General features: G+C 45.2%; 4 protein-coding genes across 7 annotated transcripts in view; 2 read left to right on the top strand and 2 right to left on the bottom strand.

Annotated features, from left to right (window-relative positions):
* LOC116385460 (uncharacterized) overlaps positions 1 to 3,258 on the bottom strand; it is a 3,561-nt gene extending 303 nt beyond the window's left edge. Inside the window, exons 1-3 of the mRNA XM_031850958.1 lie at positions 2,823 to 3,258; positions 2,616 to 2,686; positions 4 to 2,315 (exon numbers count right to left, since the gene is read on the bottom strand). Of these exons, the coding sequence (XP_031706818.1) occupies positions 4 to 2,315; positions 2,616 to 2,686; positions 2,823 to 2,851 (2,412 nt within the window). The 5' untranslated portion in view covers positions 2,852 to 3,258. The remainder of the gene's footprint in view (positions 1 to 3; positions 2,316 to 2,615; positions 2,687 to 2,822) is intronic.
* An 83-nt stretch (positions 3,259 to 3,341) lies between these two features.
* LOC116385836 (RING finger protein 227) lies at positions 3,342 to 4,952 on the bottom strand. Its single transcript, XM_031851593.1, has 2 exons — positions 4,373 to 4,952; positions 3,342 to 3,714 (listed from the first exon to the last, which is right to left on the bottom strand). Exons 1-2 carry the CDS (start codon positions 4,845 to 4,847, stop codon positions 3,656 to 3,658), a joined length of 534 nt encoding a protein of 177 aa, XP_031707453.1. The 5' UTR covers positions 4,848 to 4,952; the 3' UTR covers positions 3,342 to 3,655.
* On the top strand, positions 4,546 to 9,911 carry LOC116385835 (E3 ubiquitin-protein ligase RNF152). 4 transcript variants are annotated; one of them, XM_031851589.1, is made up of 3 exons: positions 4,546 to 4,899; positions 6,989 to 7,296; positions 8,605 to 9,911. In XM_031851589.1, the coding sequence occupies exon 3, from the start codon at positions 8,692 to 8,694 to the stop codon at positions 9,343 to 9,345; it is 654 nt and encodes a 217-aa protein (XP_031707449.1). In that variant the 5' UTR covers positions 4,546 to 4,899; positions 6,989 to 7,296; positions 8,605 to 8,691; the 3' UTR covers positions 9,346 to 9,911. The 4 variants fall into 4 exon arrangements, with proteins under 4 accessions (XP_031707449.1, XP_031707450.1, XP_031707452.1 ...); XM_031851590.1 differs by having other exon boundaries at positions 4,546 to 5,609; XM_031851592.1 differs by lacking the exon at positions 6,989 to 7,296.
* Positions 9,912 to 10,317: 406 nt separating this feature from the next.
* dvl2 (dishevelled segment polarity protein 2) overlaps positions 10,318 to 14,610 on the top strand; it is an 11,504-nt gene continuing 7,211 nt past the window's right edge. Inside the window, exons 1-2 of the mRNA XM_031851412.1 lie at positions 10,318 to 10,869; positions 13,952 to 14,021. Of these exons, the coding sequence (XP_031707272.1) occupies positions 10,709 to 10,869; positions 13,952 to 14,021 (231 nt within the window). The 5' untranslated portion in view covers positions 10,318 to 10,708. The remainder of the gene's footprint in view (positions 10,870 to 13,951; positions 14,022 to 14,610) is intronic.

Below are 14,610 nucleotides of genomic sequence, written 5' to 3'. Positions count from 1 at the left end.
GGCCATCTTGTTTTCCTCAACGTCTTCCGGACCTCTGCTCGTGTTGTCTCCACTACGCATGGCTTCCTCAGAGTTTAAGGTCAAATTCCCCGCTCCTTCTTTTTGCTCGGCTGCAGCAGAGGAGTTTCGAAAGTCGTCCTTGTCGGCCGGTGTGGTTGGTGTCTGGGTTGTAGCTGCGACACCGCTGGACGAGGCACTTCCGAGCATGTCGCCGTAGGTGAGAGCTACGACCCCGACTGTAGCTTCCTTTGCAGTGTCATTGATGGGAGCAGATTCATTGAGCGTCTTCGCTTGGCCTCTCACGGTGCTGCTGGTGGAGCTGTTGAGCAGGCTCGCCATCTTTGCGAAAAGTTCGGTTTTGTCCGGTGTTCCTGGCTCAGATTTGGGACTGGATTCAGTGTCGAGTTCCCCCGCTGATCTGAAATAGGCAGAGGAGATTCTGTGACTTTCCGGATTTACTTTGTGCGCTTTGTCATCAGCGTTTTCAGTTCTGTTTTGAATAGACGGAAACCCCAAGAGCATATCGATCTTGTGTTTCTTTTTGTATTCGTCAGGTGTAACTTTGGAGACAGATTCAGCGCTTCCTGTCGTCTTTAAAAGTAGTTTATGGTCTTCACTGCCTGGCTCAGTGCGGCTCGTTGTGTTTATACGGCTTATCTTTGGTTGCCAGACCTGTAGGCTTCCAAGTCTAAAACCTTCTAAAGCCTGCTGGACTCTGGCAGACTCATCTGGCTCACTGACTGGAGGTTTGGCTGCCTCGAGTGTTCGAGGGCCAAATGCTTTGAAGCCATATATTCTTTTGTGGGTTCCGAACCGTCTGTGATCTGGGTTGCTATCAGGTAGCCGAGGCCGGGCTTCCTTAAATCCTGATGTGAGATCCTGATGTGTGCCAGGAGACGGTGCAGAGTACTCTGTAGGTGTCCTGTCGGGTTTCGCCTGTGCAGCAGATGCTTCTCCCCGGCCAGAGCTATACTTTGGCGACAAGGGAAGGTTCATATTTGTGATTTTAGAGCCCTTTCCTTTGTCGAAGCTGGATCGTCCAGAGTTGGTCCTGTCATTGGAGCCACTTGAGGAGGGAATAGGCGGCTCCTTTGCAGCACTCCATTTAGAATTTTTCAAACTTCTGAAGCCATAGGGTTTTGTTATGGCTTGTCCAGGTGTGGACGCATGCATTGATCCTCTTGTGGTTGTATCACTGATGCTACTTACTACAGATTTACTGCTGCCAGTCGCATAGTTACTTCCCAAGATGCCGTCTTTCCTTCGAGCAGAGATTCGAGCTGTGTGTCGATATTTGCCGAAACCGTCCGTCTGAGCACCATAATGGGCCCCATTATTATTATGTTGCAGGGGATTGGCATTATCAGAGCGATGTGGTATGTTCTTGGTGGGGTCTTTTCTTTGTGATTGTTGTAATTGTTTAACATTTGACGAAACCCCGCTAGTGACTTCAGAGGCCCTTTGCTTATGTGGTCCCTTGTCTCGGACCGTTTGAACTGTCTCATGTCCACCAAAAGCAGGTTGAGAGTCCTTGAACAGATACGACTTGATCTTTTTGAGTCTTGGTGTCTTGCTGCCGGACGCAGAGTGCAACCCCTGGGAGAAATCTGTGTTGGATGGTGTCAGCTTTTCTGGGCTGGGGATGCTTTTAATAACAGAGCTGCTGCTGATTGATGGTGCACGAGGGGCAGTTTGACTCGCGGGGCCGAAAGATTTGCTTAATCGAATCCCACTAGATGTTCTCTGCGCCCCGGCCGAAGAGTGCTCATTTGTCTCTTTATAGCCACTATAAAGCCCTCTTGAAGTTAGCCGCGATGAACTCCAATATCTACTAGTCTGAGAGGAAAAAAGAGAGGGAGAGTCATTTTTGGGAACTTTTTCTTTGATGTAGGATCTGTGAGCTTCTTTGGAGTCCCACCCTTCTGGAGGACTGGAGCTCTGATGGAAGGGACTGGCAGCCTCTTTGTAAGATGTTTTTTTATTGATAACTGGGTATGAATTATAAGAGAGAGGGCGGTAGCTGCTTGCCGGGCTCATTCCACTCGGCACACTAGTTGTTCCCGCTCGGGATGGTTTGTTATCTGGACTGTTACTGTAGCTGAAGCTACTTTCTGTTAACCGTGGCGGATTTGATTGATGGTAAATGATTGACGAGGCTCCTCCGTAATTCCCACTCTTCTCAGTTTCGCTGTTAGCTCCAGTTTGGAGTGATGGCAGACCAGAAAAGAGGGGACGGTGTTGACTGTGTGGAGTATACAGTCGTCTCCAGACGATGTGCCTCACTCCAGTGTCCACGTGGTTTTTTGGGGGACTGGCTGAAAGAGGACAATGAAATAACGAGTCATTCTCTGATAATTTGTTACTTTGATATTGTATGCTCATTTTATACCCTTATTTTAGTATCACCATGCCTCAATATCAAATACACTTCCAAATGCATTTACATAAGTTGCTATAAATCCCTACAGTACAATAAAACCTCATCTCTCTACATTGTTGTGAAATTGCAAAGAGAAAGCTTGCACCTAATCAAATCATCCTCGTGACATCTTTAGAACTTCTCATAAAGATGAGCATTAGCTCGCTACAGTTACTGGCCTGCTTGTGTTGCTCACCTACTGCAGCATCTGAACACATGATGAACGGCATGACAGCTGCACAAGCCAGCGCACAAACCAACAAGAGTCTGCAGGAGAAAAACACCCACAGGAATATTGTTGTAATTTAATGGGGATCATAATGCCGTCACTCAAAAATAATCACCAACCTCTTGCAGATTTTATGACTACATTTGGTGGAAAGCTTGTTAAATTGATATTTACCTTGAGTGGAGAGAAGAGGTTTCTAACATGATGGACAGCTTCTTTTGCCAGGGTTTCTACCAGACCTTAAAATAAGCCGCAGTGGTGTTGTCGATCCATGCGCTTCACTTGTCAAAAACAAGTGATTCACATTGAGCTTTCACACACTGCTGCTGGTCGTGAGTCTGATTGGATGCAATGCCGTTCACCTGGCCTCAAGTAGCCCACTTCCTGGATTAGTCTGTGTCGGATGGTTTCCCATTTTTGGCCAATTTCATGTAAAACACTTTAGAATTTCTGTCATTTCTTTTTCCCCTGCTTTGTGTATTCATCTTTTACTTTCTTTGAACAAGAGAATACATTTGCCTCCTTCTGGAATTTTTTACTTTGTAAAGTCAGCTTAGGCCTGTAGAGACTTGATGCACACACACACACACACACACACAGGCAGACCAAAGCTAGGCAATCGTTTGATTCTTTATAATGCACACACTGACTCACCCAAATTCCCATCAAAAAAAAAAAAAGCTTCAAATTGAGTTGAAACCAGAACAGTTTAATTTTCCTTAAATATGTAACAATATTTCCAAATTAAATACATTAATGAAAATAAATATATACATTATCATATACATTAGTGCCATTCACAAGTTTTTTCCTCATTTCACTGCAACAGCATCATAGTGGTCGTCATTTAAACATGCATTCAGAAAGTAGAAAAGCTGAATTTAAATCATTGATGAATGCATCTTGCCAGCATAGTTTTATCACCATCATAATCACAAGTCCATATTGCAAAGGAGAACCATTCAAATAGTATCACATTAGGCCGGGTATCTGAAGTGGTGGACTCTTTAAAACATGTAGCTGGCCATCATGGCGATGGCCCTGAAGTCGTCATTGGTCATACAGTCTGTTGAAAGGAAGACAGGACACATTAGAAAAAGATCTATATTCATCCAATGTTTATTTTTCAAATATAACTTTTTCTTCTGGGTTGGGTTTTGATACTAAACTAAAATTCATATCGGCTAGTTGTACTTACACAAGAGATATATGGTTCTTTGTATTTATTTAACTATAGCTACTAGTTACATATGATCAATTGATGAAATAAGAGCCATCGTTAGCGTGGATTAAAGGCCCCATAACCTCACAGGTGTTCTCAGCTATGCTGCTGATTAGACCGGCTGGGATTTTAATGAGGTCATCGTGTACTAAAAAGGAATGATAGCATTTTAAATTGCCCCCCCAATAAGACAGGAGAGCACTTAAAGTCCCGGAAGAATACTTTATCTGAATAGTATGTTGTGTGTACAAACTATTACATAGTCTACCCAACATAAAACACTAAAGGCTATCATCTTTCAGGACCTTGAAGAGTCCATAATTTAAAACACTGAAAGAAGACATTCTGCATCGGAGTACTTGTAGTCTACTTTTGCTTTTTATACTTTAAGTAGCCTACTTACTGTTACCACCAAACCCTATTCACAAACTGTTCATTTTAAGAACTCCCAAATGCCCTCTCGCATTAACTTATCATGAACCACAATGAGCGCTTGACTTACTTTCTCCGGCCCCCCGCTGTGAGCCCTTCCCGCTAACCATCCGCCAAACTTTCCGACAAGACCGCCGGAGCCTCCCGCCTCTGGAGCCCGTGGAGAAGTCGCTCTCCTCGGCTGGAGTCTCGGGAAGCGTCGGCTCCTCGGTGTCGTCACAGCAGTCTTGAACGTCACCGACCGGGTCCTCCTCCTCCTCCTCCTCCTCCTTGTCGAGGACTCCCGAGACTAGAAGCCGCTCCAGGACGCACTCGTCCACCCTCAGCTCGGCTCTCACCCTCCCCTCCCCGGAGATGGATGTGGTGTGTCGGCACAGCGGGCAGACGATGAGTGTGTCGGCCCCATCGGGTCCCTGGGGTCGTGAAAGGGCCAGCAGGAGCAGGCAGCTCTCACAGAAGCTGTGTTTGCAGTGGAGTTCCCGGGGACACCGACGGCCTGCGTTGTAGCTCCGGTAACAAATCCCGCACTCGTGCTCTGAGAACATCCTGTTTTCTGGTCCCGGGCTGTGTCTGAGTGAAGTCTCAATGAATCAAAAGGTGAGCTCTCCAGAGTTTATATCTCGGGGTGTGACAACGTGTGTGTGGGAGGATGACGGGATAAACTGTGACATGAGTCATCAAGCTCCAAATAGGCTACTGATTCAATGAAACTATATACCAACACTAATCACTACACACACACACCTACCTCTTTGTGGGTGTCTTGCGCATGGGCCAATGTATATGGACACATTAGTGACTCGCATACAGGACAAATTCACAGCCAGGGTCAAGCTAATGCAAGACATTATACCACGTATATTCTGCTGATTTATAATCACAACATACTGGAAAATTGAGTGTTTTCTTTGAGAAGAATGTCAGCTCAAAAAGCTCCGTCTGAAGGTAAGCAACAATGTGTTTTTAAGATTCCCCCCCACTTAATCTAATTTTATTTTTTCTATTGGTGCTACCCCTCCACGCCCTTGTGTACGTGTCTGTGTCTGTGTCTGTGTCTGTGTGTGTGGGTGTAGTGACGTCAGCTCTTCCTCTCCATGGTAAACCCCAAACAAGTTTCCTCATATCAGTTGTTCCAGCATGAACTCCTTTCATGGTGATATCCGCTGAAACCCTGGCCAATGATAACAAACTCGCTGTGTGTGTGTGTGTGTGTGTGTGTGTGTGTGTGTGTGTGTGTGTGTGTGTTAGTCTTTTGTTAATTTTTTTCCCCAGCCATTCCTGCTTTTTGCCCCCAGCTTAGAGTAAAGGTGATTATTTTTATTTTCTTTTGACCTGATGACAAAAGAAAACTTTCCCCGCAAAACTGAGATGGTTCAAAGGGAAATGTCTCTATAGTTATATTTAAAAAAATAAAAAATAACCTTGATGAAGTCATACTTCACTCTTAAACATGATTATTGATTGTGACCATTTCACAGTAAACGGCTGTTTTTGCTCTGAGCTAGAGTTCATGTCTTTAGGGCTGCTAAATTTAACGCATAAGTGATCTACTATAGCCTACTGTACTCATCCCGAAACAATAATGTCGATATGTTTGATATGTATCGTCACCTTTTAACAGCTTTAATGACCTGATGGTAGTACTAGTTGTTCCTGAAAAACAAATTGTAAAATCCCTTTTTAAAGTGATTCCAGTGTAAGTGAGTGATGGGGAACAAAATGACCAGTCACTGCTCAAAGCTGTATTTTAGACTTAATGTGACGCTAACAGTAATATTCAACAGCCTGTGTTACAAATCAAGTAAAATTGATTCCTTGTGTGTTCACTACTGAGACACAGCACAGAGACGGTAACACAAAGCGGGAATGTGGTACTAAAAAAGACTTCAGAACTTCAGAGTTTACAGAACAAAGACTGTGGATTTTGTCGACCATCATTTACCGTCAACCGTTACAGTTTAAAGGAGGGATTTCTTTGTAAACAGGATGAACAATATTCCTGCTTTCAGCTTGGTCTGATGGTTGTAAAACTGCCCTAACCCACATATAGGAACAGTTGATTCTCATTATAAACTGGGAGTCTGGTCTATTCCTTTTAGTAACTTCTGGCTTAAAGATCATGTCACAAAGTATTCGCCTCAGTATATCAGGCTTCACCTCAGAGGAACTCGAGCTCAGCACATTTATTGTATCCCACTAATCAGTTTTGAATCTCGTGAAAGTTAGTTAACAGAGTTCAGCCTGACATTGTGACAGTGAAAATAGCTGACTAGGCGTCTGCATCTGTACAGGACAAACTGTCAACAAGGAAATCATTCAACCGGGTGCACCGTACTCTAGGTTATCATGTGTGTCAATAATTCACTCACACCACGCTCTGAACACACACACACACACACGCACACACACACACACACACACACACACATCGTGTGCTTGCAATTTATTCACCCTTGTTTTTAGTCATTGACTCCCACTCGACTGTGCGCTGGTTTTTAAATATGAAAAAGAACATGTAGAAACGTGTAAGGCTGTTAATAACTGCACCCTAATTCACCCAGCTATTTTTAACATATGCTGACTGTGTGGGAAGCATAATAACATAATACGCAAGTAGAGTCGAGTAAGTCGACTCCGAATCTCTCATTTTCTGCCTTGTGTGTCCTGGTTACCTTCACATCACCAGGGGTTTAATTACTGCCGAGCAAACCACAGAGATGCCCCACGGGGGACTCGGGCGGATCGAGAGGAGGACGAGTGACATCAAGTTAAGAAGGAGCAAAAAGAAACCGGAGGGTTGCCAGTAAGCCGAGCCTCAGCCTCGTATACCTATACGGGAGAAGTAGAAATTTGAGTGGTTAATGTGCACGCAGAAGAGGGAGGAAGACACCCCGCCAGGATGAGATCTGTACCAACATGAGGAGCTGTGAGAGCAGTGAGAGGGGTCGGAGGCGAGCATCAAAGTGTGCACTGATCAAAGGGGGAGGGGGTGCGGTAAGTGGCTCTCTTATCTGCTTCTTGGGTGTCGAGATGGATCGCTGCCAGTTTCTCTCAATATAATCTCACTGAAACCCGATGGCCTGAATAGAAGAGAGCTCATTTGTTTATACGGAGCAGCCGGTCAGGGCTGGTTTTTAATATTACCCTTTCACAACAGGTTGTCAGTACATATATTGTGAGTAAAGCAAAAATGCTTATTGTGGGTGTAAATGATATTTGAACTCCTATTTTTGCTCTGATTCTAGCGTAGACTTGTGAAAGAAAAAGGTTTCAGACGATGTGCTGCCATGGACCAATTCAAAGGAGACTCCATCTTCTTAGCAACAATCCCCCCCATGAGTGATCTTGGGTTGTTGTCCCATGTGAACAACAACAACAACAAAAAAGTGTCAGTAAAGTAAAGCAAATCTAATGCCAGCAGCAAGTTAGCTTAGCATAAAACTAGGAAAAACAAGTAGCCTAAATATGTACATAAACTGAAGATTTCAAAACAAGTTTTGAGGTTAGATGGATCTTTTTAACCAGGCTAGCTTCCCCCCCCCCCCCCGTTTCCAGTCTTTATGCTAAGCTAAGCTAACTGGCTGCAGCTCTCTATTGAACGAAGTAGCATCAATCTTTTTTTATCTAACTCTTGGTGGCAAACTCTTTGTCTACCAGGCTCTGCAGCTTACAGTTATTCAATATCCTCTTTTCAAATGGTCCTTCATGTTAAAGGGCCACTCCAACAACTTTTATTTTTAGTATTGCACTTCTATGAAGTTGGCAGACTTACAAGAAACTAATTCACAAATGAATGGTCAAAATTGACTCACCATGAAGCCGAGATTCTCACTTTTAGTCTCGGGTAAAGGTCAAGCTATACCAAAAAAGTCGAAGCCGAGATAAATGACGTCATCGGGGTTATTTTCTGGAAAATAAAACTGTTTTTTCAGACTGAATAATACTCACTAAAGTCAATGGAGTGGCCTTTTTTAAAATAATAACTATTGCGAGTGGAGAAAAGTGGATGTGCACACATGCATCATTACAGTGACTCATTACTTCCTTTTACAGCTTTTCTTGATATTTGTTATTCCCATACAGGCCAGCACACACTGGGCTCGGGTGATTGTGAGAGGTAGCGTAATGGTTAGAGCAGCGGATGGCTGTGTGTTTAAATGGATGAACCCATGACTCATGGGCTGTGGAATCTGTCCATAAAACATAGCAGCATCCCAGGGGGAGCAGATCCTGCCATTTAAAAAAGCCACATAAGCCTCTGGGGCTCTATCCGTCTTAGTAAAGGTTATTTTCTCTTTACAGATTTTACCGTCTTCTGTTGATTAAAGATCCATCCACAAGTTGCATCTTGCCATCACTGAGCACCCAACTCCTTCCCTCCCTCCCACCATGACGGGGGGTGTTGTCCCAGCTCCCCAGCAGGGGGACCCAGCTGCTGTGGTGCTCAGCCTCAGCACCACCCCGGGGGAGCCCATGGATGTGGAGTGTCCCATCTGCTACCAGGATTACAACCAGTACAACAAATGCCCCCGGATGCTGGAGTGTCTCCATGTTTTCTGCACTGAGTGCCTCAAAAGGATCCAGCTGTGTCCCCTCGAGCCCCTCGACGCCGCCGGCAGCACGCCAGCCCTCCCCTGCCCCCTCTGCCGCCACCTCACCCCTCTGGAGACCGGAGACGCCCTCTCCTTGCCCTGCAACTCCCGCATCCTGGCCGGGCTGTCCCCCGTGGCCTTCCGCCTGCCCATGGCCGTGGCGACACGCCTGGCCACCGTCACCCAGAGAGTGGTGCTCTCCCTAGAGGGCGACAGCAGAGACGCCCGCTTCATCATCCTGCCCACCGTCAGCCTGCGGGTGCAGCAGATGCACCCGGAGAGGCCGTACGGCACGGCGCCGGGCCTGGCGGGCGAAGACGAGGTCATACAGCAGAGCAAGAAGACGCTGTTCCGGGTACAGGTGCTGGCCGTCACCTTCTGGGTGCTGTTCGTGATCACCTGCGTGGTCGTGGTGGTGTTCGGGCCGCAGTTTTTTAACAGGAAACTTTAAAAGGAAACAGGGTTTATCTCCTTTTTTTTTATAGCCGATATAGTTGTTGATTTAGAGTCATGATGTAGTCACACTGTAAAAGTAAAGTGCAGCTATGGGACCAACTCAAATTATACTTTTATTTATATAATACCAATCACTGTACTGCATACCTGTTGCTCTTTAATTAATGATAGATTGATGAAGAGTTCCCTCTAGTGGTGTACTTGGTGACTGTAAATAAAAGATTAAACACTAAACGTCTTCTCTCAGGTTTCATGAAGTTTCACTCTCTGTGCTTGTTATTATGCAGCTGAAGACTGTCCTGCCAATGCACACATGAATAAAGCTACTTTATATGTAACACTGTGTCGTGTGCTTATATTTACAATATCACCAAAGATTGGCAGTGTGTATTTAGTTTCATCATATATGGATGGATTTCTTTCTTTTGTGGTATAAATTACAGCAAACTTATTCTGTTTATAGTCTGCTGTTGCTTTAGGGGCCCCTTTGCAAGATTGTTGTGGGCCCCTTAATTGCTTGTTTGTTGTAATTTGGTGGAATAAAAGGATTTTCTTAATGTTGATACAGGGCCCTCAACAAAGACGGGTAATAAAGAGCGACTTGCCTAAAGACCTCTGTCATTTCAGTTTCTATTTATTAGCATTATCCCAAATAAATTAGCAGTCATTAAAGTAACCAACTGATTGAAATGTTCAGGACCTTTGGGACCTCTAAGGATCTGGGACCCGAGGCTGCCCGGTTGATAATCCTGAGCTAATACTTTTACCTACTCTTGTACTTTTTACTCGTATTGTATTTATCTGAAAGCGGTAGTTACAAATGGCTTTACATATAACTATATTTCTTAATACAAACCACAACAAAAGGGGGAAACGGAGGTTACGTACAAAAAACGTACGTACAAAAAAAAAAAACAGGGGGGGGGGGTGTTACGTGATTGCGTCACACGCCGCGTTGGCTCGCAAAAAGTGGAGAAAAGTTTTCGGACCCCCTCCCCTGTATGTTTTTGTTGGGGGAAAAAGTTGTTGGTAGTGAACGATAGGTCGTGTGAATGTAGCGGGTCCGTCGTTTCTTTCGCCCCTCGGTAACAATGCGGGGCAGTGCGAGTGTTTTACTGTTTTAAGAGTCGGTAGAGAGAGAGAGAGAGAGAGCAGGCTTTACGCGTTCACGTCCTCTGGCTCGGACCGAAAAAATCTCAGTGGCCATCATCGTTTCACCTCTGAGCCGAGTCTCGTTAGCCACCTAGCCTAGCCGCGAGCTAACTACCCAACCAGCCTAACGCCACCTCGCCGCGTATAGTGCGCTTCTTGTGGGGAGGGGGGGACTTCCAGCTTTGGGAGAAAAGCAGACCGCAGAGATGGCGGAAACCAAAATAATTTACCACATCGACGAAGAGGAGACGCCGTATTTGGTGAAGATACCCATCGCTGCGGAAAATATCACTTTGCTGGATTTTAAACAGGTCTTGAACAAGCCGAACTACAAATTCTTCTTCAAGTCTATGGACCAGGACTTCGGGTGAGCTTGCTGGGACTTTTTCTACCTTTTTTTTTTTTTTTTTTTTTTGAAGAAGGGAATATTTGTGGTTTGCATGCAAATAAAAGCTCCTAAAAGTTATTAAAGCTCGAGATACTTAAAATGTTGTTGTTGGAAAACAATACTTTAAATGTGCCTTTGTATTGTCTGCGTGGAGGAGCTTTAACTTCGCACTAAAAAGCTTGGCTAATTCAAAATAAACTTTATTAAATCGCCTGCTTTACAAAAAGTCGTGCAATCCTATCTCGTGACCGGCTGTCGTGTATTTGTCCCAGAAGGAATACACTGAAGCTGCTCGTGCAGGTCGCCATTCAACCAACGCATCCTTACTCAGAAGTGATCATGACTAGTGATGAATGTATATAAGTGGGTCTATCAATAATAAGGCTATGGAGGCTGGGACATTTCTCAGAAAACATCATCATTACAATGGGAGGCATTCCCTGTCCCTGCTGCTTTCCTTTGCCCTAATCCTCATCCCTCCCTCCCTCCCTTCCTTCCTTCCTTCAGTCCATCATCTTGTGAAATCCTCGCCTTTTCTTTCTCTCAGGACTGAAGCCAGGGTTTTGTCTCCCCCCTCTTTAACACGTTGGCCTGCCAGCCATCCTTTTCATTCCCCCTAGCTTCCTCCCTTCCTTTCTCCCCCCCCCTTTCTCCCCTATCCACTCCTCCAGAAAGAGCTGTCTCCTCTCTATCAATTAATCTTTTTTTCTTCTGTCTATAGCTGCTGTGCCTTCTCCTGCAGAAGAATGCATGTTTGTGGTTAATTCCACCCCAGTGGGACCCTCGGGGCTTCTGTTAAATGCATTGTAGTGTTTGGATGAGTATTAAAACTTGTTCCTCTTTGGATGGCACCAATCGGAGTCAAGGAAGCCGCAACATCAGCTCAAAACCCCTCCGGATGAAATGGAGATGTCTTCTCATTAGGCCTGGTCAGAGCTGCATGCGGCGCGTTTGAATGAATAATAGCGACGACACCAGTAACTGACTTTCAGAGATGTGTCTGAGAGTGAGTGCCCTGTAAAGATCCTCCACGTCTGGCGTTCGCTTGTTGAAATGATTAGTTGAGTAATCGGTCGGTGCAAACCGCAAAAATGTGTTGATCGCTATTTCAGTTATTTATCAAGTGAGAATGCAGATTCCCAAATGAGGTGAGCTGCTTTGTGAGGGGCTCTGGGAGCTTTGTGTTTTGGCGTCTTGACAGTTTTATACTCATAAAGTAGGTGGTACATGGTGGAAATAGTCATTTGTAGCCCTACAGAGGACCGCCTTTAGTCAGTGTTATCAAGTAAACTCTTCTTCTTGTATGCATGAATTAAATTGTGTCCACTGGGGCTTCGACGTGTGACTATTTTCATCCCTGATTAACTGATTTTCTTTGATTTCAATTGTTTGGCCAAACAAATGTCAGGAAATTGGGAAGAATGTACATTTCCAGTCGTTTGGCTAATAATGTTTCCACGGATAGACGCTCCTCTTGTGTCTCTGTAATGCAATAGAGTTCAGCAAAAACCTCTCAAAATGACCATACAGTGTCTCATTCGACTCGTCTTAACGGCCTCCGTTATTTCTTTTATCTTGACTAGCCGTACCACAGTCACCAGTGCAGTTTCTAAGTTAGCGGTCTAATTAAGAGCTTGTCCCTGTGTAACTGGACAGGACATGTTTAGACCGCTGTTTGTACTTTGTTGGTGTTTTTTCCAAAAGGAGAAATGTCCTCGTCTTTAAAAGACTCACTCAGCAGAGCAAGGAGAAGTCTTTAGAGAGAGTACGGCAGACAAAGTCCTGCAGCCTGGCATCACGCTCTCTCATTTACATATCTCCAGTTCAGATGAAGAAAATAAATGTATTCAAACATAGCTCTGAGTCAGCTGTCCAATCAACGCAGGGACATTTTTCTCCCCCTCCCTCTCCCTCTCTCTCTCTCTCTCTCTCTCTCTCTCTCTCTCTCTCTCTCTCTCTTCCCCCGACCCAGGAGAGGAGTGTGTAATAGTGTGTGTTTTCATTTCCCCTGGTATGAGGCCAGCTGTCGAGCTGTGTGTGTGGCAGGGGGGGGGGGGGGTCCGTGGACCGGTGCTGGGAACCTGGGGCTGGACTGAGGCCATTTGCTGGGTGTCAGGGGTTTCCACAGGGGAGAGGAAACGGGTTGAAAGAGCGGGGTCGTGTTCACTCCCAGTTATTAGATATTCGTCTGTGTACGTCCGCGATCAGGGAGCTTATTGGTAGAAATGCGATGCCGTGTCGGGTGTGAAAGAATTTGACAGTAGCAAGAGACTGGGGGGAGGGGGAATCCAACATGTCTCTGCATATTTCAGGGTTGTTTGTGCATTGACTTCCGACTGGTCACTTGTTTGTTTGGATGGGCCGAGGAATGAAGACAATTGCGCTCTCTGGAGAAGAACGTTGCATCTGTTCATCCGCTGTCTGGATGCAGAGAGGGAGAAAACGAGTTGGGGGGGGGGGGGGGGGGTAGACAGGTGAGGCCAAATGTTTGTCTTTCTGACAAACGTGGAGGAGAGAAGGATGGACATACGGATGTGTTGCCTTTAAGGAGCGTTGGCCATGTGGACGCTGGGCTCTCTCAGTGGCTGCTACTGAGAGCTCATTGTTATGTGTATTTGTATTTCCATCTATATTTAGTGATATAATTGTACTTTTTTATGCTGCACATTGATTGTGAATGAGTGACCGGTTGCTTTAAATGGTCAGCTAAGCCTGACCTAAAGCTAAAGTGAACATAAGCTTAAGTTTTACTGGACTACAGCCTCTTCTTTCCGCTGCATTAGCCACAGGCTGATGCATAAAACATCTGGAAACGCATGTAAAAAGGAATATGGCAAGCAGACAAGAACAGCTTGTCACAACCGAGCCCAGCGTTTGATTTAGTTCAGCCATGTTGTTGTCAAAGCCTAATATATTTAATGTAAACTATTTAATGTCCCTGAGTTGTGTTCAGCCCTCATTCCTTCGTCCCACCGTAGCGTTCAGACATCCCATAATGTTATGAAGCTGGAGCAACGTCTACCTGCCGAGCCTCAACGTGTCTCTCTTCCCTTCTCTTCAGGGTGGTGAAGGAAGAGATTTCCGACGACAGCGCCAAGCTGCCATGTTTCAACGGCCGAGTGGTTTCATGGGTAAGAAGCGATAAACCTGCTGCGTGTGTGAATAGATGTCACCGGTGACCACTGCTCTTGAATCTGTAGAATGACCTCATTTCAATAATGTCCCGCTGAGGCTTCTGGGAAAATGTCAGAAAGCTGGCTTATTATCTTAAAAGTCAGGCAACCTCAGCAGAAACCACGTCCCCCCCTCAGACTCATCATCTGGTCTAACGAGCAGCAATAAAATGAAGCAATTCATTTCAAATCGGAGCCACTAACGTTGCAGAATCGTGCATCATATCCACAGTCTGAGTCACTGTAGTCAACAGCTGTACTGGTAGCATGGTTTGGGGTTGTTTTTTAAGTCTTTAGAAACATGACATAATCTAACTTCTCTCGTTGTTAATCGACACTCCAGCTCGCACAGCGTGTTACTGTTTACGGTACAGCGGGTTGCCAGGTACATATTTCCATACTTTTCCATTTCTCCAGTAGAAGGGCCCCCAGTTGTTGTACTCCTCACCCCGAGAGTTAACATTTGAATAGAGACAAAAAAAAAACGTCAGCAGGTTGGAGGCTGAAGCATCTGTTAAGTGCATAAGAAGGAGGGAAGGCTTTAAAG

Source organism: Anarrhichthys ocellatus, unplaced genomic scaffold, assembly GCF_004355925.1.
Source record: "Anarrhichthys ocellatus isolate YVR2014 unplaced genomic scaffold, GSC_Weel_1.0 scaffold11, whole genome shotgun sequence".
NCBI classification, from domain to species: Eukaryota; Metazoa; Chordata; class Actinopteri; order Perciformes; family Anarhichadidae; genus Anarrhichthys; species Anarrhichthys ocellatus.
Note: the sequence above shows the minus strand (reverse complement) of the source record. Positions and strands in the feature narration are given on the sequence as shown.